We start from the raw sequence: 22,935 nt of genomic DNA, 5'->3' as shown, positions 1-22,935 counted from the left end.
ACATATTCGTAAACTATTCGAACTATTGCTCGGATATTATGGTTCGAAAAGCTTGAAATATTCGAAAAAGTTCGAAATATATATATATTTATTATATAATTATATTATATTAATAAAATATTAAGGCTCGCGAATTATTCGCAAACTATCGAACAAAATAATTTTGGCTCGAGCTCGACTCGAATAAAAATTCGAAAAGCGTAACTTTGCTTTGCAAATGGTTACAAATAAAACTATATTAATATATAACAAAAATATACTCTAAAATGGAATCAGAAAAAGCGTGACTTATGTTTTAAAAAAAAAGAAATAACTTGCGACTTTGCTTTGCCAACACGCTTTTAGCCTTCTTGTTCTCCAAGCACCGTCTTCTTACCGAAGCTGCGAGCTCCGCATAGCAGCAGGAAGACAAAGCACGGATCAGCTGAAAACTACCGAGGTGTGAATTAAAGTGAAGCAAATTGGAATCTAATTCCGTGGCTAAGTATTGAATCAAAATATGGAGTCCGTTTTTGGGCTAGTGGGAAAAGATTTCGCCATAGTCGCGGCGGACACATCGGCGGTTCACAACATCCTTGTGCACAAGACTAACGAGGACAAAATCATGCTTTTAGATTCTCACAAGCTCATGGGAGCATCCGGAGAGACGGGCGACAGGTGATGCCTCTTTTTTAATTGGTTGAGGATTTATTTTATTTGTTGGGTAATCTATTGCATTTTAAATGAAGCACGTGAAATGCTTGTAGTTTGTGACTTTTGGTTTGATTGATATTTTTTTATATGGGTTTGTGTTCTTGTTGTGTTTACTAGGGGTTTATGAATCAAGCTTAGGATTTTAACAGGTATTTAATTTGAGTTTCTCCTATTTCTGATTATAGTCTCCGAATTTATACAATGCTATCATGATTAAAGGACCATATGCTATACTATCACGGATCACCAGTATTCTCAATGGGCGAAGCCTCGCCTGTTCCGGCCCTTTTGCGTGAGAGAGAGAGAGATATGTCACGCAAAAAGAGAGTTTCGGAGGCTCACTTGAAGCTCTTTGAAGTACCATATTCAAGTATTATCTCAAGTGATAAGCAAGATCAATATGTTTTCTTTTCTTTTTTTTTTTTTTGAGTGAAAGCAAGATCATTATTGTGGTGACTGGTCGTTTTCCATCGGGGGTTGGGTTGGTGATCTGGGGTTCGTTGTAGCTATTTCTTTGAAGTGAGGGTTCCTTGAGCAGGGACTTGCAGGAGCAACTGAATTATGCACTTTTTCTCTATTGCCGGATAAATGTCTTGTTGGACAAGAGTAACTCTTTATGGTTTACAGATTACTTTCCTATTTAATCTTTGTGAAGGTTCGCTCAATGAAGTATTATCTTGAGTGATAGACAAGATTACTTAGTTCTATCTTTTTGTGGACCCCAACAAATTCGCAATTTAGTAAAATTGTCTCATAACCTTTCTATTTGATCTAAACTTCGTAGCTAGATGCAATTTTATCAATAGTAATTGCATTTCAAGGAAACCATCATTCTGATTGTAGACTTCGCTGATTACAGATGTGGAGTTTTCGTTCCATTATTTATGACATCAACAATAGTTCTTATGGAGATCAATTATAATAAAGATTATGATTTGGTATTAGAATTTGGTAATACAGTTCAATTCATCAAAGATTTCGTTTTCTGCGAATCCCCGTTGATAATGTATGCTTCCATTGTAATAAATGCTTTCCTAATTGACATGTTTTGCATGATTCACTGCGTTGTCTGCTCTAGCTAAGTGGTGGGTTAATTGTTTTGTGGATTGATGTGTTAGGGCTCAGTTTACGGAGTACATACAGAAGAATGTGGCCTTGTACCAATTTCGTAATGGCATTCCTCTGACCACTGCAGCCACTGCAAATTTCACCAGAAGCGAGCTCGCCACAGCCTTGAGAAAGGTATAAAGTTTTCTTTAGAGGTTTCTAGATGACAGATAAAATTTTTCCTTTTCACTTTACTGTTTTAAATTTTAATCTTGGGTTTAAAAATACAGTTAGAGAATACTGAAAAGTGAGGTAGTATTTTTTTCCCTAAAATTAAATTCTAAGTGCGACCAAATTCGCATACTGAATAGTTATATCTAACTAGCTATTTTTATTTTGTTTTCTACCTTGCTTGGAATTAATGTATAGAATCTGAGTCTTATTCAGTAAATACATTATATGGACATTGTTTGCTACATTAATGGTGTCACTTCTTTTCTGAAAATCTTGGTTTCATCACAACCCTCACCTCAAGTTCGGGTATGCAGTTGCCACACTTAGCGCTGGAGGACTAGAATCTGAACGCTCAAGTTAATCAACCTAAGCATATCCTCCTACACGCATAAATACCTAATTTCTATTTGCTTGCCGTCTTGTGAGAAAGCTTTTTCCGGTTCTTGGTGTCACTACATCTGTTTTAGCTGAAAGTCTGGCCAATAACCTTTAACAAACGCTTCCATTGTATGTCAAGTTGTTGTTTTTGCCTCCTAAATCACTGCATAACACGTAGTCTCTGCATGCTCAGAGTCCGAGACTTGGGCAACACGTTTCTTTGACACAATTGCACTCTTCTTCCGAGAATCTATCAAATCAGATATCTGTGGATGGTGCTTGATACTTAAGTAACCGTCAGCGGTTAGTGATGTTGTGTACTTTGGAATCTCCCCATTTCACTGGTCTATGGGTATTAAAATAATAGAAACTTATAAAGATTTTTTAGTTCTTTTTAGTTAGTCAAAGATGTATCGAATTGAATTGTTTGTAGTTATATCACTATGCTTCTTACCTGCGTAACTTTAACCCCTAATACACCTGGTTTTTTAACTTTTCAGAATCCATACATGGTGAATATTATACTTGCCGGCTATGATAAAGAGACAGGCCCGTCCCTGTACTTCCTTGACTACATCGCATCTCTTCACAAGCTTGATAAAGCTGCTTTTGGCTATGGAGCATACTTTGCTCTTTCCACAATGGATAGGCACTACCGAAGCGACATGACTGTGGAAGAAGCCATCGAATTGGTAGATAAGTGCATAAAAGAAATACGTACCAGGCTGGTAGTTGCACCACCAAATTTTGTGATCAAAATTGTAGACAAGGATGGGGCTAGAGAATATGCATGGCGCGAGTCTATCAAGGATGCCCCTGTTGCTTAAGCTTGAGGGTTTATAAGGGTTTATGAAGCTCTATATCTTCATTTATCGACTGAATTGACTGATGGGTTATTAGTGTAGTACTGGAACTCCTTCGGGTTTGATTTGTAAAATATCAAAAGCTTGGGTTCCAGGGAATTCACTAGCCCTTCAAATGATGGTTTCATTTGAGTTGGCTCTAGTTAAAAGCGGGGTGCTAAATTAGGAGCTTCATATAATCATGTTTCTTCAAAAATGTCAAGAAATGCTATTTGATAATGTTTTTTTGACCTTTTAAGAATGGTTGGAATTTGATTTTTAAATCTCTCCTATGAGGTTGGAATATGCACATGCGAGGTGTTTATCAATACTTATTGTTTCATTTATTTATATTTGCTACTATAGACAATGGGGAAGTTTATTATCTATCCATACGTGTTTTTCAAGAAAATAATATTGCATATCGGATCTTCTAGTATATATTGTTTTAATACTACATAATGAATGACAAATTGATTTATGAGAATTCTTCAAATTTCAGTCTTTGTTCTCATTCTTCTTAAACAGGTGACGGACTTTAGTAGTAATAATATCATTAAATTTGATGAGAGAATAATCATCTTTCACGTAACATATGCTCCCCAAATCTTGAAAATTTTACTATCATTAAATTTCGATCATATATTTCACAAAAGATATGATTGCTTTGAAAATTTCTGTTTATGATGACGTTCTTGTATATCGTTATTCGCAACTAACCGTCCATGCATGCAATAATTCACGTGAATAATATTTTATAATTTTTTAAAATATTTTTAAAATATAATTAATTAGGTTAAATTATATATATGCAAAGCAAGTAAAAAGTAGTCCACTGAATATTGCCCCCGAATTCATTTCCCCCATCTAAAGCCTTCTCATTTTTTTTTTTTTATGATTCATGATCACTTTATTTAATCAACATATTGTATACTTAAAATAACACAATACATTACTTAGTTTATCTTAGTAGCATGATTTGCATGTTATTGTGTTTATGTCAAAGTTTATTCCCTAAAAACCGAAAATAGGAATTTTAGGAAAAATAATATTTAAAAAAAATTAATAATTAAATAAATATGGGCGATGTACAACATACTGAGACTGTGATTACGCACACTTCAGTCCAGTAAACGGGAGAATCTGCCTACAAATTCTGGGTCTCAGCTTCTCCGTTGTCTTGGCGGTGGAAACATTTTTTAATCACTGAAAGGCTTCCATTTTTTTCCCCGAAAGAGGCAAACTTTGGTATCTAATCCTCCAACCCTTTTCACCATTTTCATTAATTTGTCTTGTTCCTTCACCCTTTCGTTGTTTTCCGTTTAGTGTTTACATTTGCTACTTTTTTGCCTGTTTTCAACGAAGCCTCCATTTTTCGATTAACTTGTGATTATCCACTGTTAGCTGGATTTCTGCTTATCAGTTTTTAAGTTTTGTAGATCGCTCAATTTTTCTTTAATCGGCATTACTTTTCGTGCTCACGATATAGAAGGCATGGTTCTAAGCGTTTCTTTTTTTTTTTTTTTTTCCTTTGAAAATACTGAGTTTCTTGGGGTTATGTTTTTTTTAATGGTTTTTTTGGTTGTCTGCATCCGATTTGTTAAGTTAATTTATCTACATTTGATTTGGGAGTGTTGCTTTAATTAATTCTTCCGTGAAGATTTTGATGGATGAAAAAACAATCATTTTGAGGTGTCTCTACGTTAGCGTTGTTGATTTATGTTGTTGCATGCAGCGTGAAAGGATTTTTCTTGTCACTTGAGAAGGGTAACGATCGAACCTCGGATTTCTGGATCAAAATTTTTGGTTTCTTCTTTAGTAAATTTGGATTTGGTTGCATTTCTCTGAAGTTATGTGGCGTAGTTGCAATTTTATGAGAACTTTATATTAGTTGATTGGTTATTTCAACTTATGTACTGTGTTCTATGTTCTATTAACTTGTTTATTTTGGCTTGATACTCCTATTGAAGGATAATCATTTGGTTTGTATTGATGGTTCTCAGTCTTAACTGGCTTAAGATACGGTAAAAGGTGGTTATTAAGGTCAAATGTCTTGCAACTTTGTACTTCTCATCTTAAAACGTTGTACAAGGCCCACAGAACATTAATTTTTTTTTCTTAAATTCACTCAATTTTCCTCAAATTATTGGAATTTAGTTGCGTATCGTCGAGAGTTACACTCTTATTACTCTATTCACCGCATAATTGATCTTTTGATATGGTAAGAAAGTAAATTTATCCATGCTTCCCTTTCCATTTTATGAAATTGATGCTTATCCACTGATGCTCAGACATAACATATCCACATTTCCGTGCCAGTTCAGTGTATAACGGTATAATGATGTCACATCAGGTAGTGATAAGATAATATGACATAATAGTCAGCTAGAAGTATGGATTCTAGAACAATAAAATAAAAAGGCTCCATTCCTGGACATTTCGAACGGTCTTGGGTATTTGTATTATACTGTTCATTCTTGCAAGACTATCAAGATATTCCATGAATCGTTGATTGCTGCCAACTCTTTGTTGCCCTCATTTGGCCTTTCTGATAATCTAGTTACATCAGAAAAATTGAAAACTTGAAAGATAGTCAACAATACGTACGGGCCTTCATAAGAGAATTTTGTTATATTATTATAAAAGTTAATAAAATTCACGTGATAATTAAACGAGTCTCATGTGTGATCAAAATTAATTGATTTATGCAATACATTATTCGCTGGATTATATATCTGAAGCTGCATCAATAAATTGATCCCCATGTACTTGCTTGTTTTGATCGCTGCTGACTATGTTTTGACCTTGTTAGGCCTTTGACGTTTCTCATAATCTAGTTACATCAGAAAAATTGAAGACTTGGAAGATAGCCCGGAATATGTGCCTTCATATCTCTAATTTTCTTAATATTATTATAAAAGAATAAAACTTAATGAAATTTAATTGATAATTAAATGAGTCTCGTGTGATCAAATTTTATTAATTTATGCAATACATTTCTCGTCAGATCATATATATTTGAAGTTGCATCAATAAATTGATGTTCATGCACTTTCTTGTGTTTGTCATTATAACACCTTCGTGGTAACCTACCTAAAATAACCATTGGTAGTGTCTGGTTGTTAGATTGTCATCTTAATTCATGGAATGATTTTTGTGGTCCTCGTTGGCATTTGGTTAACTGCATTCAGCTGTTGTAATTCTAAAATGTTATCCCTGTATTTTTCAAGATGATAAAGAGTGATTTGCATTGTTTGTGTAACTGAATGTTTTCAGAGTATTTGCAGGTTTTTCACAGTCATCAATGAGTTCAGTTTGTGACAAATCTGACGATGAATACTCGGTCATTGGAGATAAAGGAGACATTGGATTCGTTGATTTTGAAAATTGCAGATCGATTTGTAGCTACAACCCTTCTATGGAGAGCTCGATCTTCAATATTTCTGTTCCATTCCCATTGGTTCGAGGAAAACCTCAGTCTGGAGTTGTAGGAGAAACTGTATTTGATTCCATTACCATAAAAAACATTGGTGTTGAACCATTAGATCTCTGGTCAGTCAGTATATATGACTCAAAACCTGAGAATTCGTTTACAATTTCCTTGATGGAGCCCCCAAATGCCAATTCTGACTTGCAATATATCCAAGATTTTATGGAATCATTTTCTTTGGATGACAGAGTACTGAGTCCTGGTCAGACTCTGACTATCTGGTTGTCTTGCAAACCCAAGGAAATCGGGGTACATACAACAGCTGTGCACTTTAATATTGGCGACGAGACAATAGAAAGGTTAGTTTTCTTACTGGCAGAGGACAAGATCTCTCAGTCTCTGTCTTCTGCTAAACCATTCTCCCGAACAAGGAAGAAGAAACAAAACATTGTGGATGTTCATGCTTCAGATGTTTCCTTCATTGTGGGGCGCCGCCCTTCCAAGGGTCCAGAGCGTGGGCATAATTACCGGCTACCAAATTATCCTATTCCAGCAAATATCCGGGATATGGTATTAAACCAAGAGATTCCTGCTGCAGTTGGTGAGGGCCTTATTAAGACAAACTACGGTTCATATTTCAAAACATTGATTGCCATGGAAGAGATAAAACTGGAGGTTTGTGCCCATTTGATATACAATATATGTCTCTTCTTACATGTGTATCATTCATCCTGCTAAGTGATGCTATGCCCAATGCCCATTTTAACTGTGGAAGTTGTTTATTTACCTCAGGATGACATGCGCACATATGACATGGAGTGTGTCATTATGAAGATAAAGAAAAACCAGTTCTTGTCTCTTCAGGTCCCCGGATTGGCTGAGAGGCGTCCATCACTTGTTACCGGGGATTTCATATATGCCAACCTTGCATCTGAGGATGCCCCTGAAAATGTTCCTTATCAGGTTTGTCTCAAAATGCAGACTTAATTTTGTGAGATGAAGATTCTTTGATACCATGCTGCTGTCAACATTGCAAAGCAATAACAAGTTACTAATATCACATTCCTATTCAGAGGTTTCAGAGTAATTGCTATTGATTAGTCTTCAAAACATTTTTAATTTGAAATCACTTCTCTTTAGCTAGGATATGTCATCTTTGAATTTCTGATGCTACATTCTACAACCCAACCCACTCCCATTCTTGTCGATTTGATCACCATATGTGCCTCCAAATTCTCCTCGCTACAAATGACGGGAAAAGAAAACTATCCTGCAGCGCTGTCTGCGGAATGTGAGTTTGGAATTTTTAAGAATATCAGCAAATTACATAAAAAAATGTGACTAAATTCCAAACATACAAATTTGAATCATCCTCTAGTTAGAACCTCTAAGTAGACATTTATGCTTTTGGTAAATTGTAGATCTCCTACTGGTTTTGTGTGCTTGGCAAAGAATCAAGGGCAGTATGCCTGTTTTCTACTGAAATTTAAACCCATGTTGGCTGTTTAACATCTCTTATTATTCTGCAATAAAACTGAAATTATGTGACTCACTCAATGCTGCTTCGTACTTCAGCAAAGATGTCCTTTCTGGATTAATGTCTGCTTAGAATTATATTAGACTTATATATTGCACATTCCTTGAAATGAATTATATATCAATGGAAGAGGTCAATTAAATAACTTGTAATCATAAGTCATTAGAAACATGCGATCGTTCAAAACCATGTAATGTGGTCTCTGACTTGTGGTGTGTTCCAAAAGTTTCCGGCTTCTTTAAAATAAAGACTCAACCGTCTTGTAGTGTGATCTGTGAGCTTTCCTTGGAAGATGAATTCTCGGTTATTACAGGGATACATTCACCATGTGGAGGCTGAAGAGATATACTTGAAGTTTAACCAAAAATTTCACAAAAATCACAGAGAGAGTCAACTTTATAATGTACAGTTCGCCTATAACCGCACATGTATGAGAAGGTTGTATCAGGCCATTGAAGCTGCTGAGCGTCTGGACAAAAATTTTCTTTTTCCGCTTCGGTCATCCAAAGTGGGGCTCATACAACCCAAACCATTTGAGCCAATATCATGTGCTTTAAATCAGGAGCAACTGAGTGCCATCAAGATGATCCTTGCTTCTAAAGGAGGGTCACCATATCTGATTTATGGCCCCCCAGGAACTGGCAAAACAATGACACTCATTGAAGCTATCCTCCAGGTTTACCTCAAACAAAGAAATGCTCGAATTCTTGTATGTGCACCTTCAAATAGTGCAGCTGACCATATATTGGAGAGGCTTATCAGTAAAAAATCGGTGAATATTGCAAGAAGTGAAATATTTCGTCTCAATGCGTTAACTCGTCCTTTCGATGATGTCAATCCTGACCATATCGAATTTTGCTTTGTCGAAGATTTCATTTTTAAGTGTCCTTCTCGTTCTGACCTAATGAATCATAGGATCATCATATCAACATATACAAGTGCCTCACTTCTCTATTCAGAAGGAATCACAAGAGGCCATTTCTCTTATATTTTCTTGGACGAAGCAGGGCAAGCTTCCGAGCCTGAGGCGATGATTCCTCTCTCCCACCTTTATTCAAAAGGTACTGTTGTTGTTCTTGCTGGTGATCCTATGCAGCTAGGTCCTGTTGTTTTTTCTCGTGATGCTGAAAGCTATGGACTTGGAACTTCATATTTGGAGAGACTTTTTGGTTGTGAGCTATATGATTCTAGAAATGAGAATTACATGACAAAATTGGTTAGAAATTATCGTACGCATCCAGCAATACTGCACCTACCATCGCAACTGTTTTATGATGGGGAGTTAAAGCCATGCAAAGAGGAAAGCACCAACCTTTCGTGGGAAGGCCTGGTCCCGGATAAAGATTTTCCTTTACTTTTTATCGGCATTCAAGGTTGTGATGAAAGGGAAGGAAGCAATCCGTCGTGGTTCAATAGAATTGAGGTGAGCAAGGTAGTTGAGGTAGTTGAAGATTTAATAGAGTCTAAAGGGCTGAAAGAGGAAGACATTGGGGTGATAACGCCTTACAGACAGCAAGTACTAAAAATAAGAAGTGCACTCCAAAGATTTGGAAGGGAAATCATTAAAGTTGGAAGTGTTGAACAGTTTCAGGGACAAGAGAGACTAGTTATCATCATATCTACCGTTCGTTCGACTGTTAAACATAATGAATTTGACAGGATACATTATCTGGGATTTTTGAGCAATCCAAGAAGGTTCAATGTTGCTATCACCCGAGCAAAGTCTTTGCTTCTTGTGATTGGGAATCCTCATATACTTTGCAAGGTAAAGTAGATTGTCCTCGTTGCTATTTTCTAGTTGTAGTTGGTTATTTTCAATTCTCGTTGGATCGAATGTCTACTGTGTTAACTTTTAACAGAAGTTATAACTAATATATTATCTGCTATACTCAAATTTTTTTAAATCGTGCAAGAGTCAAAACACCACATTTTGATAACCGTAGCATTACTTATAGACAGTCATCTTGTAGTAGAGATAATTCTTCCTTCCGAGCATTACATAATTATCAAATTTAAAACTTATCCGATATTGTTTCTGATTCTTTGTTTAGTAGATTAGTTACAAGAGATTTATTTTACATTCAAGGCACCAATGACCATACCTAAGAAATTTGTCTGATATATTTTATACCTCTATTTTTCTGTGACATGATAGGATCCGCACTGGAACAAGCTTTTGTGGTACTGTGTGGACAATGGCTCTTACAAGGGTTGTTTCCTACCCGAAAGGGAGGAATTCAGTGCGGAAGGGTGTGCTGGGACAGAGAAGACACAAGAGCTAGGCTCTGGCTATGATTGCAGCAACAATTTTCAGTCGTCCGATACACCATGGGATGATGGAAATGATTGGAATTCTTCCCAAGTTAAATGGGGCGAGGAAGAGGAAGAAGACGGTAAGCAGTTGCATACCGGTTCGTGGGATGAGGCGGAGGAAGAAGACGGTAAGCAGTTGCATATCGGTTCGCGCGATGAGGCGGACAACAATTTTCAACCGTCTGATGTCCCCTGGGAGTGAAATTTTGCTCCCATGAAGTGTTGCTGATGAATATGAATATTCTTATTCTCGTAGATAAACTACATGATTTTTAGATATAAACTACATTATTTTTCGATGTAAACTACATATAAACTTTACTCTATTTAGAAGATCAACTTCTAATATAAAATACAAACAACAGATTTTCTTGAAACTTTGATCCAATTGTCTTGCCGTTAACCATCAAAAAATTTACATGAAATTCAAAATTCATTTAAAGTGTGACAATTGTATTATAATTGTTCATTTTCCTGCAATCTATTTGGTTTTTTTTTTTTTTTTTGGTGGAAGAATATTTTCCTGCAATCGTATGTTGGAGTATCTGTCATTCATGAAATATCTGTGATTGATCCAAATGCTGTTGACCACAAACAAGAAATGATAGCAATCGTGCAAATCACTCCTGTAGGATATATTTATTTGAATAATTCAGAAGATATATATTCTGGATCCACAGTAGTGAAACAAATATTTTACATTCTCGCAATCAACATGAACAAAACGAGCGAAGTCAATAGAATTTCAAGAAATAAACTCCCAAAGCCGCTGCCATTATAGACCTGAAAACATTATGAGCCGTCTCGGCGGCCGATGGTACCAGAGTTGGTCGCATTCCTGGTGGTGTCAGGGTCGGAACAAAGTCACTTTCCGGTGCCAAAGAAGGTGTCACGGGCTGTGGAATCACTGGAGCTGCAATTTTGCAATTGATATCAAAAGTTACCCCTTACCTCATGATAAAGGAATTACTAGAGATGTAACTCGAACTTTTCGAAGTTTACGTATAGATTTTTTAACATTTAAAGTTTGCCAATGTAGGATAAATCACCTCCCCTATTGAAACTTTTGTGTTGCCACTGCGACCTCAAAACATTAACGTGAAAATAGAGTACCTCTAGGACTTGGAGGAGATGTTGCGGGTGACAAATTTGGCTCACTCCCATTTGGTTTCTCTGGATTTGACAAATAAAGTATCATCTGGTTAGTTCAGTGGGGGAGCTGGAACAGGACTGGCAGTGGTTACATGAGAAAGCTAGAATCAACAATACAAGAAGTGTAAAATCTACTTCCAAATTGAGCATTTTCGGGTCGACCCTCGTCATATATACAAAAGTTATAGTCGGTAGCTGAGAGCTACTCAGATCTTTCAAGTTATGCAACAATCCACGTAAAATTCATAGCATCTATGATAACTAGCATGCAAAGCGTGCCTAGGATGTTGGCAAGGTTTTCGAAATATAAGTTAATCACCTTTGCACTCAACCGGAACGCGAGACATCCTACAAGCTCGTGGAAGAGATATAGCTAGAGTTCGATTTATAGGTATTTGTAAAGGGACAACTCCAGTAACAATGAGGCACAAGCAATCTTGTCCATTGCTGACCAGATTCTTGAGTGAACTGCAGCAATCTGGAGTTGGAGACGACGCGTTCGAGCCACCGGTCAGAAAGTTCATGCAAGGGCCAAAGCTTCTAATCATGGCTCCCGTGCAGGTAGCACGGGATTGGCCGTAAACTGGACTAATGATGATCTGTAATGTTGCAACAAAAGCCAGCACTAGAGAAGTGAATTTTTTTTCCATTGGTTTGCTTTGAGGCTTTCTTTAGGGGGATTGAAAGGAAATATATGAATCTCCAAGGAGTAAAATGAGAGGGATTTATCATATGGATACATGAAAAAAGTTTTTAAATAATTAACTTGAAGTAGCTAGGATTCATGTTCAAGGGAATTTGGGTTTCTATTTGAGGTTTAACTACTTCCACCAACATTTGTGAGATGTGGAGATTTAGGTGACCACTCTTCATAAAATTCCGCTATCTTTTTACTGGTTTTGACATTTGTTCTTTCTTCTAAAGAATGGTGAAATTTTTGTAGACTTAACAAGATCATTAAGGAAACAATGTGATAAAACAAGACCATTTCAAAGGCGTTGGTTGAAATTGCTTTGGGACTTGATGACATTTACAAAAGTTTGACATAATATTAGTTTTTTAAAAATTAAACCATCTAACTTACTGTCGATTTTATGAGATGAATCTTTGATGCTCAGAAAACTTATGCCGACTATAAGTTTGAGTTTTGGTTGACGACAAAGTTTTGTTTCAAGCAGATTCAAAGTTAAATAATTTGTTTTATTTTTGTAAAAAAAAAAAAGAAATTATATCTCACATTTTGATGTTCCAAATGAACAAGTTGACACATAATAGTAAACAAAATATTTTCAGGTATCCATGAAATAGTTGACTTGGGGATCAGTTGACAAGAGGCTAAACATGACAGCATCTCTTGGTCTCCCTTTGAGCGTATAATATTTCCTCAGAACACCTTCTCTAGTGAATCCGGCCTTCTCCAGAACCCGCTGCGACGCCGGATTTTCCACGTCCACCACCGCCTCCAGCCGCTCCAGCCGCCCCCATTCCACGAACACCGAGTTCGCCGCCATTTTCACCGCTTGAGTCGCGATCCCTTTCCCCCAATAAGCAGAACCCACCACGTACCCGATTTCGGCCCGGAATCCATTGTCTCCAGGGAATGGCGTCACGGATATTGACCCGACGGGCCGGCCCGAGAGGCATATGGCCTTGTGCCATGGGTGGTGGGTCACCGTGTTTACCACGTGATCGATGGCAGCTTCTTTGGAAGCGAAGGTGTCCCACGAGCAGAACTTGCTCACTCTCTCGTCGGAGTACCATTCCATGAGGGCTTCGGCGTCGGAATATGGATCCAGTGGCCGGAGCGTGATGACGGAAGTTGAGCCGCTTTCCATTTCGATCCAAAGGGTAGATCGATTTCCTCTCCTTGGTCTTTATTTTTGTTTGTGACGATGAAGGAGATGGAATCTACGGATTCTTTTTTTTAATATAGGATTTTGAGGTTCAATGGTGGGATTTGAGTCAGCTTGCAAGAAAAAGTCGATTACTTGGTCCCAAAGAAGTTAAGTAGACGTTAATTACAATGTGACATCACACTGAAGTTACTCAAAACTTAGCAAACAAGCAGAGTTCTTTCGTTGACTGAACTCTGCTTCTTACAATTCATGGAAAGTTCTTCAATTCAAATTGCGCCTTTAATTTAACCAACTTATCTGTGGCCCATTCTCAGTCCCTGAATGAGATTTCAATGTGCAAAAACTTTGTCCACAATATAAATTTTAAGTCTTGGGTCGGTCAAGAGAGGCTGCTGGCTGCCTATGTGTTCAATAATGGTTACTGCGCGCTATATAGCTTCTCAATACTCGGAGTGCTCTTGACTTTATAGTACGATACCACAAGTCAGCACTATCTTGTGGCCTATTCAGTTCTCTCTTTACTAAATTCATCCCCATATCAGGCTTGTAGCCCTTCATCATCCTGTTTGAATTGAGTTAATATGAATTGTTCCTCAAGAATAACTCTTAGACCCTTCGACATTTCTGATGTCGACGACTTTCTCAAATGGGCGGGTGATGATAAGGTGACACATTACTTGAGATGGGACACCATAACCTCTAGAGAAGAAGCCTTGAGTTATATCAAGGATGTTGCTATTCCACATCCGTGGCGCCGATCCATTTGCATAGACAATCGTTCCGTTGGGTATGTCTCCATCAAGCCTGAATCTGGGGGTGATCGACACCGTGCCCACGTGGGGTATGCCATCGGGTGTGAGTATTGGGGGCGAGGAATTGTGACTGAAGCTATGAGAATGGCGATTCCACATGCTTTCGAAAAGTTTCCCTTTTTAGTAAGGTTGGAGGCTTTGGTGGAGGAGGAGAATGTAGGGTCTCAGAGGGTGTTGGAGAAAGTTGGTTTTACAAGGGAAGGTTTTCTGAGGAAGTATGGATTCAACAAAGGTGGAATTAGAGACATGTTTGTGTATAGTTTCTTGTCTACGGATGAAGTTGCCCAGTAAACAGAGACATGCATAATTTCTTTTGTTTGTGCTTTCATGGTCACCCAAAGTTGTTTCTTGATTTTCATTTCAAATTGCTGTTTGTGATTTCTTTCCTTTTTTCTCCTTTTCTTTTCTTATGAAATCTAAAATATTAGGTAGTTGTACTCAAAATCAATGTGAAGTTATTTGATATGGTCTGAAACACAGAACCAGTGCAAATCTCAGAAACAAAGTCCGGTTTATATTTCCTTGCAACATTTAACAAACCTTAAATACAGAACCAGAGAACATCAAGAAACTAAATCGGTAGAGAGAATGCTAAATATCACCATATCTCCACACCTTCCCTTTATAGTTAGATACTTCCTCAGAACACCTTCCCTTGAAAATCCAGCCTTTTCCAGAACCCTTTGAGACCCCTTATTCTCCACATCCACCAAAGCCTGAAGCCTTTTCAACTCCGGCCATTCCTCGAAAATGTTGGATGCCACCATTTTTACAGCTCTTGTCACAATCTCTTTTCCCCAGTGCTCAAAAGCTAGTACATAACCAAGTTCAGCTCTGCATCCTTCTGTTGTATTCGCAATAATATACGACAATAATTCAGAAGGCAAGAATCAAAGAATGTTAATTTGATGGTCTCTCTACCACCATATGTAGATGCTTATACAAAGAACCGAAACATAAACGAATAAACACACACACGAAGAGCCTTACCAGAACCTGGTGTGACGGATATAGATCCGACAGCCCGATTATTGATGCAGATGACTCGATACCAAGGATGAGGAATGGCAACATCGTTGATGAATTGGAAAGCTTGGTGTTTGGAAGTGTAAGTACCCATGTGCAGAAATGGCTTACTCTATCATCTGTTGCCCATACCATGAAATCATCTACATCGGACAGTGCTATGGGTCTCAGGGTGATCTCGTTGGATTCCCCATCGTGTTCTGATGATTTTGATTCTGGAAATATTTCAGCCATCGATTCTATCGTTGCTTTTTCTATTTTATTTCAATGGTTTCTTGATATTTTTACCCTTCTGAAATGGAACACCAATACATGTTGTAGGAGAGCAGATATATATTTTTATACATGCTTAGGTTTTTATCATTTTAATTAACATTGCATGATGCAGTGTAATGTTTGCACGGAAAGTAAGAAAGTCTTGGTCAAAGTTTTTGACTCGATCCCAATACATAAGTTTTTTTTAAAAAAAAATAAATAAATTAATCTATCCCAATACATAAGTAAAAGCGTGCGATTCGAAAACAAAATTGAAAATCGAGAAATTATAGTAAATAATGTTGAAAATATATTATTTTATTATTGTTGAATATTGAATGTTGAATATTGAGTTGTAAAATGTTGAAAATTAGTGTGTGATGATGTAGATAATGATATATTAATTTTTGGACTAATCTCAAATGTGGATCTATAAATAGATCTTCATTTGTGATGAAAAACACAATTGAATTGAGAGAGAAAAATATTGTGAAGTGTAGAGTTTGATGTATTTTGAATTTTGGAGTTTTTACTTTTTACCATAAATTTTACCATAAATTTTTACTTTTTCACAACACGTTATCAGCACGATCGCTCGAAGGTTCTCTATAATTTTCGATGCTCCAAAATACAAAAAGAAGTCAAAAATATTCAACAAGTAAGGATATTCATTTTTACTGTTTATATATTTTTATTGTGTATATATTAATATATAATTTCATGTTTTTTACGTAGGCGTGGTCGTGGACGTAGAAATGCTCACGGTCATGGTCGAGGCCGTGGATATAATCGAGATAGTTACTTCAATAACTCATCTAAAAAAACGTCACAAATCACCCACCGAAAAGGCAGCATGAAAACATGAGTGAAAATGAAAATCACTCAAAAAGAACTGAGAGTGTTTGTTATAGATGTGGCACTCCGGGACATTGGTCACGTACTTGTCGAGCCCCTGAGCACCTTTATATGCTCTATAAAGAATCGATAAAGGGGAAAGGAAAAGAGACCAATTTTGTTGAAAATATTGACCATTTAATTGGTTCAACTAGTTTCAATGCTGCAGATTTTTTGAATGATTTCGAAGACATTGATTAAAAGATTGGTGGGTTGTAACAAATTTGTATTTTTCATGCATTCTTGTATTATAAAGCATGTTATATTTTGCATTTGTATTGTACTTAATTTTTTTTTATTGCATTTTTGTGAAGTTTGATATGAAAAATGCTATGAGCAAACATGGAAATAATATCATGGAAATTTGCATATCGGATAGTGGTACGACGCACACTATTCTGCGAGATGAAAGATATTTCTTGGAAATAAAACCAAAAAAATAATGGTGAATACAATATCAGGTCCTGTAGACTTGATTGAAGGTTGTGGTAAAGCACAATTTTTGTTACCAAATGGTACAAAATTTCTGATAAATGATGCTTTATATTAACCAAAATCGAAAAGAAATTTGTTGAGTTTTAATGACATATATTATCATGGATATTATACTGAGACGATAACTGATGGAAATCAGAAATATATGTGTCTTACCACATATAAATCAGGAAAGAAATATGTGATTGAAAAATTATCAATGCTCCTTACTGGATTGCATTATACACATATAAGGTCAATCGAATCAAATATGGTGGTTAATAATTCTTCAATATTAACCAATTGGCATGATCGATTGGGACATCCTGGTTCAATAATGATGCGAAGAATTATTTAAAATACACATGGTCATCCATTGAAAGACCAGAAGATCTTTCAGAATAATAAGTTTTAATGTAAAGCATGTTCTCTTGAAAAACTTATTATAAGACCATCGCCAGCTAAAATCCAAACAGAATCACCCATATTTCTTGAACGTATTCAGGGTGATATTTGTGGGCCAATTCATCCACTATGTGGACCATTTCGATATTTTATGGTATCGATCGATGTCTCCAGCAGATGGTCACATGTATGCTTATTGTCAACTCGAAATGTGTCATTTGCAAGATTAATGGCTCAAATAATAAAATTTCGAAATCAATTTTCCGATTATACAATCAAGAAAATAAGATTTGATAATACTGGAGAATTTACTTCTCAAACTTTCAATGACTATTGTATGTCAATGAGAATTACTGTTGAACATCATGTTGCTCATGTTCATACACAGAATGGATTAGCTGAATCATTGATTAAACGTCTACAACTGATTTCTAAACCAATGATTATGAGAATAAAACTCCCTATTTCTATATGGAGACATGCAATTTTACATGCTGCGACATTAATTCGCATCAGACCAAGTGCATATCATAAATTCTCCCAATTGAAGCTTGCATTTGGTAAAGAACCAAATATTTCTCATCTGAGAATTTTTGGATGTATGGTGTATTGCCTATTGCACCACCTCAACGATCAAAAATGGGTCCTCAAAGAAAAATCGGTATTTATATCGGTTATGATAGTCCATCAATCATTCGATATCTTGAGCCTCAGACAGGCGATGTGTTTACAGCACGTTTTGGTGATTGCCATTTTAATGAAGAAATCTTCCCAATGTTAGGGGGAGAAAAGAAACACATCGAAAAAGAAATCACATGGTATGTACCATCATTATGACATTTGGATCCAAAGACGAAACAATGTGAGAAAGATGTACAGCAAATTGTGCACTTGCAAAGAATTGCAAATCAAATGCCAGATGTATTTGCAGACACAAAATGGGTAACAAAATCATATATACATGTTGTAAATGCCCCTGCTCAAATTGAAATTCCAAAGAAACAAATTGAAGACAATCATGATGTCATAAAACGCTTGAAGCGTGGAAGGCCAGTCGGTTCCAAGGATAAAAATCCTCGGAAAATAAAAGGGATAGAGAAACACAATGATCATAAAATAGAAAATGGTGTTCCAGAAGAAACACCTGATAATGAAAATGTTCTGTCAAAATCACAAACTGACGAGAATCGTGAAATCTCTATCAATTATATTAATACTGGAAAAATATGGAACCGAAAATACATAGAAGATATTGATGAGATATTTTCTTATAATGTGGCTTGTGACGTCATAAATGAAAATGAGGATCATGAACTAAAATCTTTTGGTGAATGTAAAACTCATCATGATTGGGCCAAATGGAAAAATGTCATCCAGGTTGAATTGGATTCGCTAAATAAAGGTAATTTTTTGGATCTATAGTCCTCACACCTGAAGGTGTAAAACCTGTTGGATACAAATGGGTTTTTATTCGAAAGCGAAATGAGAAAAATGAAATAGTCAGATATAAAGCTATACTTGTTGCACAAGATTTTTCTCAAAGGCCTGAAATTGATTATGAAGAAACGTATTCTCCTGTTATGGATGCAATTACGTTTCGATATTTAATTAGTTTGGCAATATCTAAAAATTTGGAAATGTGTTTTATGGATGTTGTTACAGCTTACTTATACGGATAACTTGATAGTGATATATACATAAAAATCTCTGAAGGATTTAAGATTTCTGAAGCACAAAGTTCAAAACCCAGAGAATTTTATTCTGTAAAATTGCAAAGATCATTATATGGGTTGAAGCAATCTGGCCGAATATGGTATAATCGGCTAAGTGAGCACTTGATGAAAAAGGGATATGTAAATGATCCAATATGCCCTTGTGTTTTCATCAAGAAAACAACATCCGGATGTGTAATTATTGCTATATATGTTGATGATTTAAAAATAATTGAAACGAATAAAGAAATTCAAGAAGCTATGATGTACTTGAAGGAAGAATTCGAAATGAAGGATCTTGGAAAAATCAAGTATTGTCTGTGTTTGCAAATCGAACAAAAAGAATGTGGAATTTTTGTTCACCAGGCAAATTATACAGAAAAGATCCTTAAACGTTTTAATATGGATAAATCAAATCCATTAAGTACTCCAATGGTTGAAGATCATTAAACATAGAAAAGGATCAATTCCGTCCATGTGAAGATGGTGAAGTTATTCTTGGTCCAGAAGTACCATATCTAAGTGTCATTGGTGCCCTTATGTATCTTGCAAATTGCACTAGACCTGATATATCTTTTGCTGTAAATTTATTGGCAAGATTCAGTTCATATCCAACAAAGAGGCACTGGAACGGAATTAAACATATATTTTGTTATCTACGAGAAACGACAGATTTGGAACTTTTGTACTCAAAAGACACCAATCAAAGTATCATTGGTTATGCTGACGCTGGATATTTATCTGATCCACATAAGACACGTTCCCAAACCGGATATGTATTTACTCGTGGAGGCACCGCGATTTCTTGGTGTTCACAGAAGCAAACACTCGTAACAACTTCATCAAATCACGCTGAGATTATTGCGCTACATGAAACAAGCCGTGAATGTGTTTGGCTAAAATCAATGACACAACATATCCAAACTTCTTGTGGATTATTAGTAGACAAGAAGTCTGTGACGTTGTATGAAGATAATGATGCATGTATTGCTCAATGAATGAAGGATACATAAAAAGTGACAGAATAAAACATATCCCTCCAAAGTTCTTTGCCTACACTCAAGAGTTTGAGAAAAATAAAGATATTGATATATGTTACATTCAATCAAGTGAGAACTCATCAGACCTATTCACAAAGGCGCTTCCTACGGCAATATCAGAAAGCATATATATAACATTGGGATGCGCAATCTACGGAATATGTGAAGAATCACTCGTGTTAACATGAGGGAGAGTTTACGTGGCTGCACTCTTTTTCCTTGCTATGATTTTTATCCCACTGGTTTTTTCCTAGTAAGGTTTTTAACGAGGCAGCATAAAACACGTAATAAAGACAATCATCATATGACGATCATCATCACAAGGGGGAGTGTTAAAAATATATTATTTTATTATTGTTGAATATTGAATGTTGAATATTGAGTTGTAAAATGTTGAAAATTAGTGTGTGATGATGTAGATGATGATATATTAATTTTTGGACTAATCTCAAATATGCATCTATAAATAGGTCTTCATTTGATAAAAAAACACAATTGAATTGAGAGAGAAAAATATTGTGAAGTGTAGAGTTTGATATATTTTGAGTTTTGGAGTTTTTACTTTTTACCATAAATTTTTACTTTTTCACAACAAATAAATAGTTTTTGGGAGAAGGAGAATAGCCGTATAGTCCTTTCAGTTGATATGTTTGCTTTTTTTTTTTGGTCATTTAATTTATCAAAATTTTGTTTTAGTCATATGACTTTGTGTTTTGTTGGTTTTTAGTCCTATTTTACTGAAACGTTGATGTTATACGATAAAATACTGATGTGACATTAACATATACTAAGTGACACTTGAAAATTGTTGTGAATTCCCCGAAGTGTTGCATGGCGTCGGGCATGCCTTTAATTTTTTTAATCTCAGCATGATAATTAGAATTTTCTAGTATAATGTCAGTATTTTTCGATGTTATGTTAACATTCCGGTTAAATAGGATTGAAAACCAACAAAACGCAAAATTACAGGACTAAAACACAACTTTGATAAGTTTAAAGACTAAAAAAGCAAACATGATAAAGAGGACTAAACTGACTATTTTCTTGTGTAGCGTGTAGGAGTGCAAATGGGGTAGCTCATGGACTTCCTCGAAGGAGTTTTATGTATTGTTATCCTCGTATTTTTAAGAAATCTTGTAAATGATGAATTATCTTGTGATATATGAAATTTAGTTGTTTGTTATGGGGGAAAAAACCATACTACAAGTAATTAACACTTTGATAATAACAATTCTTGGTAAAACACTTTAATATGCCCTGATTAAGTGATTAAATTTTATTATGAAAGGAGTGAAAATTGCAAACTCTTGTCCACCTATTTCTCACTTGTTTTTTTTTGTCAATGATAGCTTGATCTTCTTTCGAGCTATGGAATCTGAATGTATGAAACTGCGTCAGCATGACTGCTTACGAAGGTATGAAAGAGCATCAGTACATGTAACACCCGGAATTTGAATACGTAAATTCGCATGCATAATTAGGAGAAATTAATTTTTAAAATAAGGGTTAAATGAATTTATGTGTTATTATGTGATTTATATGCATGATTTAATTTATTTTTTTAAGCATTTAACCCATAATTAGTGATTTTTATGATTTTTAGTATTTTAAATATTTGATCGCGTAGACGGGACCGTGGACGGACGAGATGACAACTTTCCACCCAAATGATTTTATGAGCCTTTTTAGAGCCCTAAAATATTATTTTGAGTTTTATTATCTCAAAATTTTTAGTATTTGATTTTATATAATTTTAGGAGTCCTTTTTATCCAAAATTAGCCAAGATAATGACTTTTAATCACTTTTAAAAATTCCCTTAATTTTAATTTCGGGATTTATGCTTTTACATCAGATTATTATTATTATGAGGACTTTTAAATAAAGTTTTGTTGGTATATTATCTTTATGTTGATTTTTATTATTTATTTAAATCATTATCTATTCTATTTAAACCAAAACAAATCAATTTCTACCCTACACAAATCCTTATCAGCCGACAACTCCCTTAGCTGCCTCCAACCTTTCTCCATCATCTTCTTCACGCCCCACAGCAGATTTCAGCCTCCATAGCCGATTTATTCAAGAAAAATTCGAGTTCTTCGTAGGTCCGTCGTCCCGGAGTCGTTCACGCGGTCTAGCTTCGTTTTAAAAATCAAAGGCATGTCTAAAACTTTTATTTGACCACCATATAAGCTACTATTCATGCATGATATTTTTATTTCAGAATTATTCATGAATATTTCGAATTCTATGGGAGTTTTGGTTGCTTGTTGCATAATTTGGTGGACACATGGTCATACTCACGTTTTTTAACCAACATGGTTCGGTCCAGAGGTTGTGGCTCGGTCAAGGGGTGTCCTAGGGTGCCTAGGGTCGAGCTGGGTCCAGTGGTTCGAGCCATGCATGGCCAGGAGAGGAGCTGGTTCAGAACAGGTCCTAGGGTGCGCAGGTTGAGCGATGTTGGGAGATTGGGTCGTTCTCGGTCCATAAGGCGTTTTTTAGACTGATTCCAGTTGGGTTAGAACCACAAGACATAGGGGAAGGTAATCCAAGTTGTGCTCCGGCCAGTGGTGGCCGGAGCTGGGCGGCCGAACGGTCGGAAGTCCGGCGTCGCGCGCAGGACGCGAGCAGATTAAGGGATAGATGGTTTTGCTTCGTTCTCCTTCGTTAGGGATCGGTTTGGGCTGGTTTTTAGCTTGTTGGAAACGTCTTGAAGAGGGATAGGGGTAGGTGGTGGTGCTCCGGCCAGGGGACGGCCGGAGCACGGCGGCAGCAGCCCCGGAAAGCTGCTGCTCGCACGGCCGAAGGTAAGGAGAGGAGGGGGGATCGGGTTG

General features: G+C 36.3%; 4 protein-coding genes and 1 pseudogene across 6 annotated transcripts; 3 read left to right on the top strand and 2 right to left on the bottom strand.

Annotated features, from left to right (window-relative positions):
* Positions 1-354: 354 nt before the first annotated feature.
* LOC140865651 (proteasome subunit beta type-2-A-like) lies at positions 355-3,545 on the top strand. The gene is made up of 3 exons (XM_073270368.1): positions 355-657; positions 1,812-1,935; positions 2,853-3,545. The coding sequence occupies exons 1-3, from the start codon at positions 500-502 to the stop codon at positions 3,177-3,179; spliced, it is 609 nt and encodes a 202-aa protein (XP_073126469.1). The 5' UTR covers positions 355-499; the 3' UTR covers positions 3,180-3,545.
* Positions 3,546-4,308: 763 nt separating this feature from the next.
* Positions 4,309-10,862, top strand: LOC140863186 (probable RNA helicase SDE3). 2 transcript variants are annotated; one of them, XM_073266405.1, is made up of 5 exons: positions 4,309-4,442; positions 6,482-7,299; positions 7,417-7,587; positions 8,475-9,926; positions 10,317-10,862. In XM_073266405.1, the coding sequence occupies exons 2-5, from the start codon at positions 6,499-6,501 to the stop codon at positions 10,674-10,676; spliced, it is 2,784 nt and encodes a 927-aa protein (XP_073122506.1). In that variant the 5' UTR covers positions 4,309-4,442; positions 6,482-6,498; the 3' UTR covers positions 10,677-10,862. The 2 variants fall into 2 exon arrangements, with proteins under 2 accessions (XP_073122506.1, XP_073122507.1); XM_073266406.1 differs by having other exon boundaries at positions 4,321-4,442; positions 6,471-7,299.
* Positions 10,863-11,088: 226 nt separating this feature from the next.
* LOC140861239 (non-specific lipid transfer protein GPI-anchored 20-like) lies at positions 11,089-13,467 on the bottom strand. 2 transcript variants are annotated; one of them, XM_073264235.1, is made up of 3 exons: positions 11,946-12,905; positions 11,588-11,647; positions 11,089-11,387 (listed from the first exon to the last, which is right to left on the bottom strand). In XM_073264235.1, the coding sequence occupies exons 1-3, from the start codon at positions 12,274-12,276 to the stop codon at positions 11,209-11,211; spliced, it is 570 nt and encodes a 189-aa protein (XP_073120336.1). In that variant the 5' UTR covers positions 12,277-12,905; the 3' UTR covers positions 11,089-11,208. The 2 variants fall into 2 exon arrangements, with proteins under 2 accessions (XP_073120336.1, XP_073120337.1); XM_073264236.1 differs by lacking the exon at positions 11,946-12,905 and adding an exon at positions 12,973-13,467 and having other exon boundaries at positions 11,320-11,387.
* A 585-nt stretch (positions 13,468-14,052) lies between these two features.
* On the top strand, positions 14,053-14,684 carry LOC140861241 (uncharacterized). Its single transcript, XM_073264237.1, has one exon. It carries the CDS (start codon positions 14,064-14,066, stop codon positions 14,583-14,585), a length of 522 nt encoding a protein of 173 aa, XP_073120338.1. The 5' UTR covers positions 14,053-14,063; the 3' UTR covers positions 14,586-14,684.
* A 135-nt stretch (positions 14,685-14,819) lies between these two features.
* Positions 14,820-15,624, bottom strand: LOC140861240 (uncharacterized; annotated as a pseudogene).
* Positions 15,625-22,935: the final 7,311 nt, after the last annotated feature.

The sequence above is a fragment of the Henckelia pumila genome, chromosome 4 (assembly GCF_033568475.1).
Source record: "Henckelia pumila isolate YLH828 chromosome 4, ASM3356847v2, whole genome shotgun sequence".
Taxonomy (NCBI): Eukaryota; Viridiplantae; Streptophyta; class Magnoliopsida; order Lamiales; family Gesneriaceae; genus Henckelia; species Henckelia pumila.
The sequence above is the reverse complement of the archived record's forward strand: the minus strand, read 5'-3'. Positions and strand labels throughout refer to the sequence as shown.

Excerpts from the sequence above, each read along its gene's own strand:
- LOC140863186 (XM_073266405.1), top strand. The coding sequence starts at position 6,499 with ATGAGTTCAGTTTGTGACAAATCTGACGATGAATACTCGGTCATTGGA. Across the intron at positions 7,588-8,474 it reads CTGAAAATGTTCCTTATCAG|GGATACATTCACCATGTGGA; the intron begins GTTTGTCTCAAA and ends CGGTTATTACAG. Across the intron at positions 9,927-10,316 it reads ATCCTCATATACTTTGCAAG|GATCCGCACTGGAACAAGCT; the intron begins GTAAAGTAGATT and ends GTGACATGATAG.
- LOC140861239 (XM_073264235.1), bottom strand. The coding sequence starts at position 12,276 with ATGGAAAAAAAATTCACTTCTCTAGTGCTGGCTTTTGTTGCAACATTA. Across the intron at positions 11,648-11,945 it reads CGTTCCGGTTGAGTGCAAAG|AGAAACCAAATGGGAGTGAG; the intron begins GTGATTAACTTA and ends TGTCAAATCCAG. Across the intron at positions 11,388-11,587 it reads ATCTCCTCCAAGTCCTAGAG|CTCCAGTGATTCCACAGCCC; the intron begins GTACTCTATTTT and ends GCAAAATTGCAG.
- LOC140865651 (XM_073270368.1), top strand. The coding sequence starts at position 500 with ATGGAGTCCGTTTTTGGGCTAGTGGGAAAAGATTTCGCCATAGTCGCG. Across the intron at positions 658-1,811 it reads TCCGGAGAGACGGGCGACAG|GGCTCAGTTTACGGAGTACA; the intron begins GTGATGCCTCTT and ends TTGATGTGTTAG. Across the intron at positions 1,936-2,852 it reads TCGCCACAGCCTTGAGAAAG|AATCCATACATGGTGAATAT; the intron begins GTATAAAGTTTT and ends TTAACTTTTCAG.
- LOC140861241 (XM_073264237.1), top strand. The coding sequence starts at position 14,064 with ATGAATTGTTCCTCAAGAATAACTCTTAGACCCTTCGACATTTCTGAT.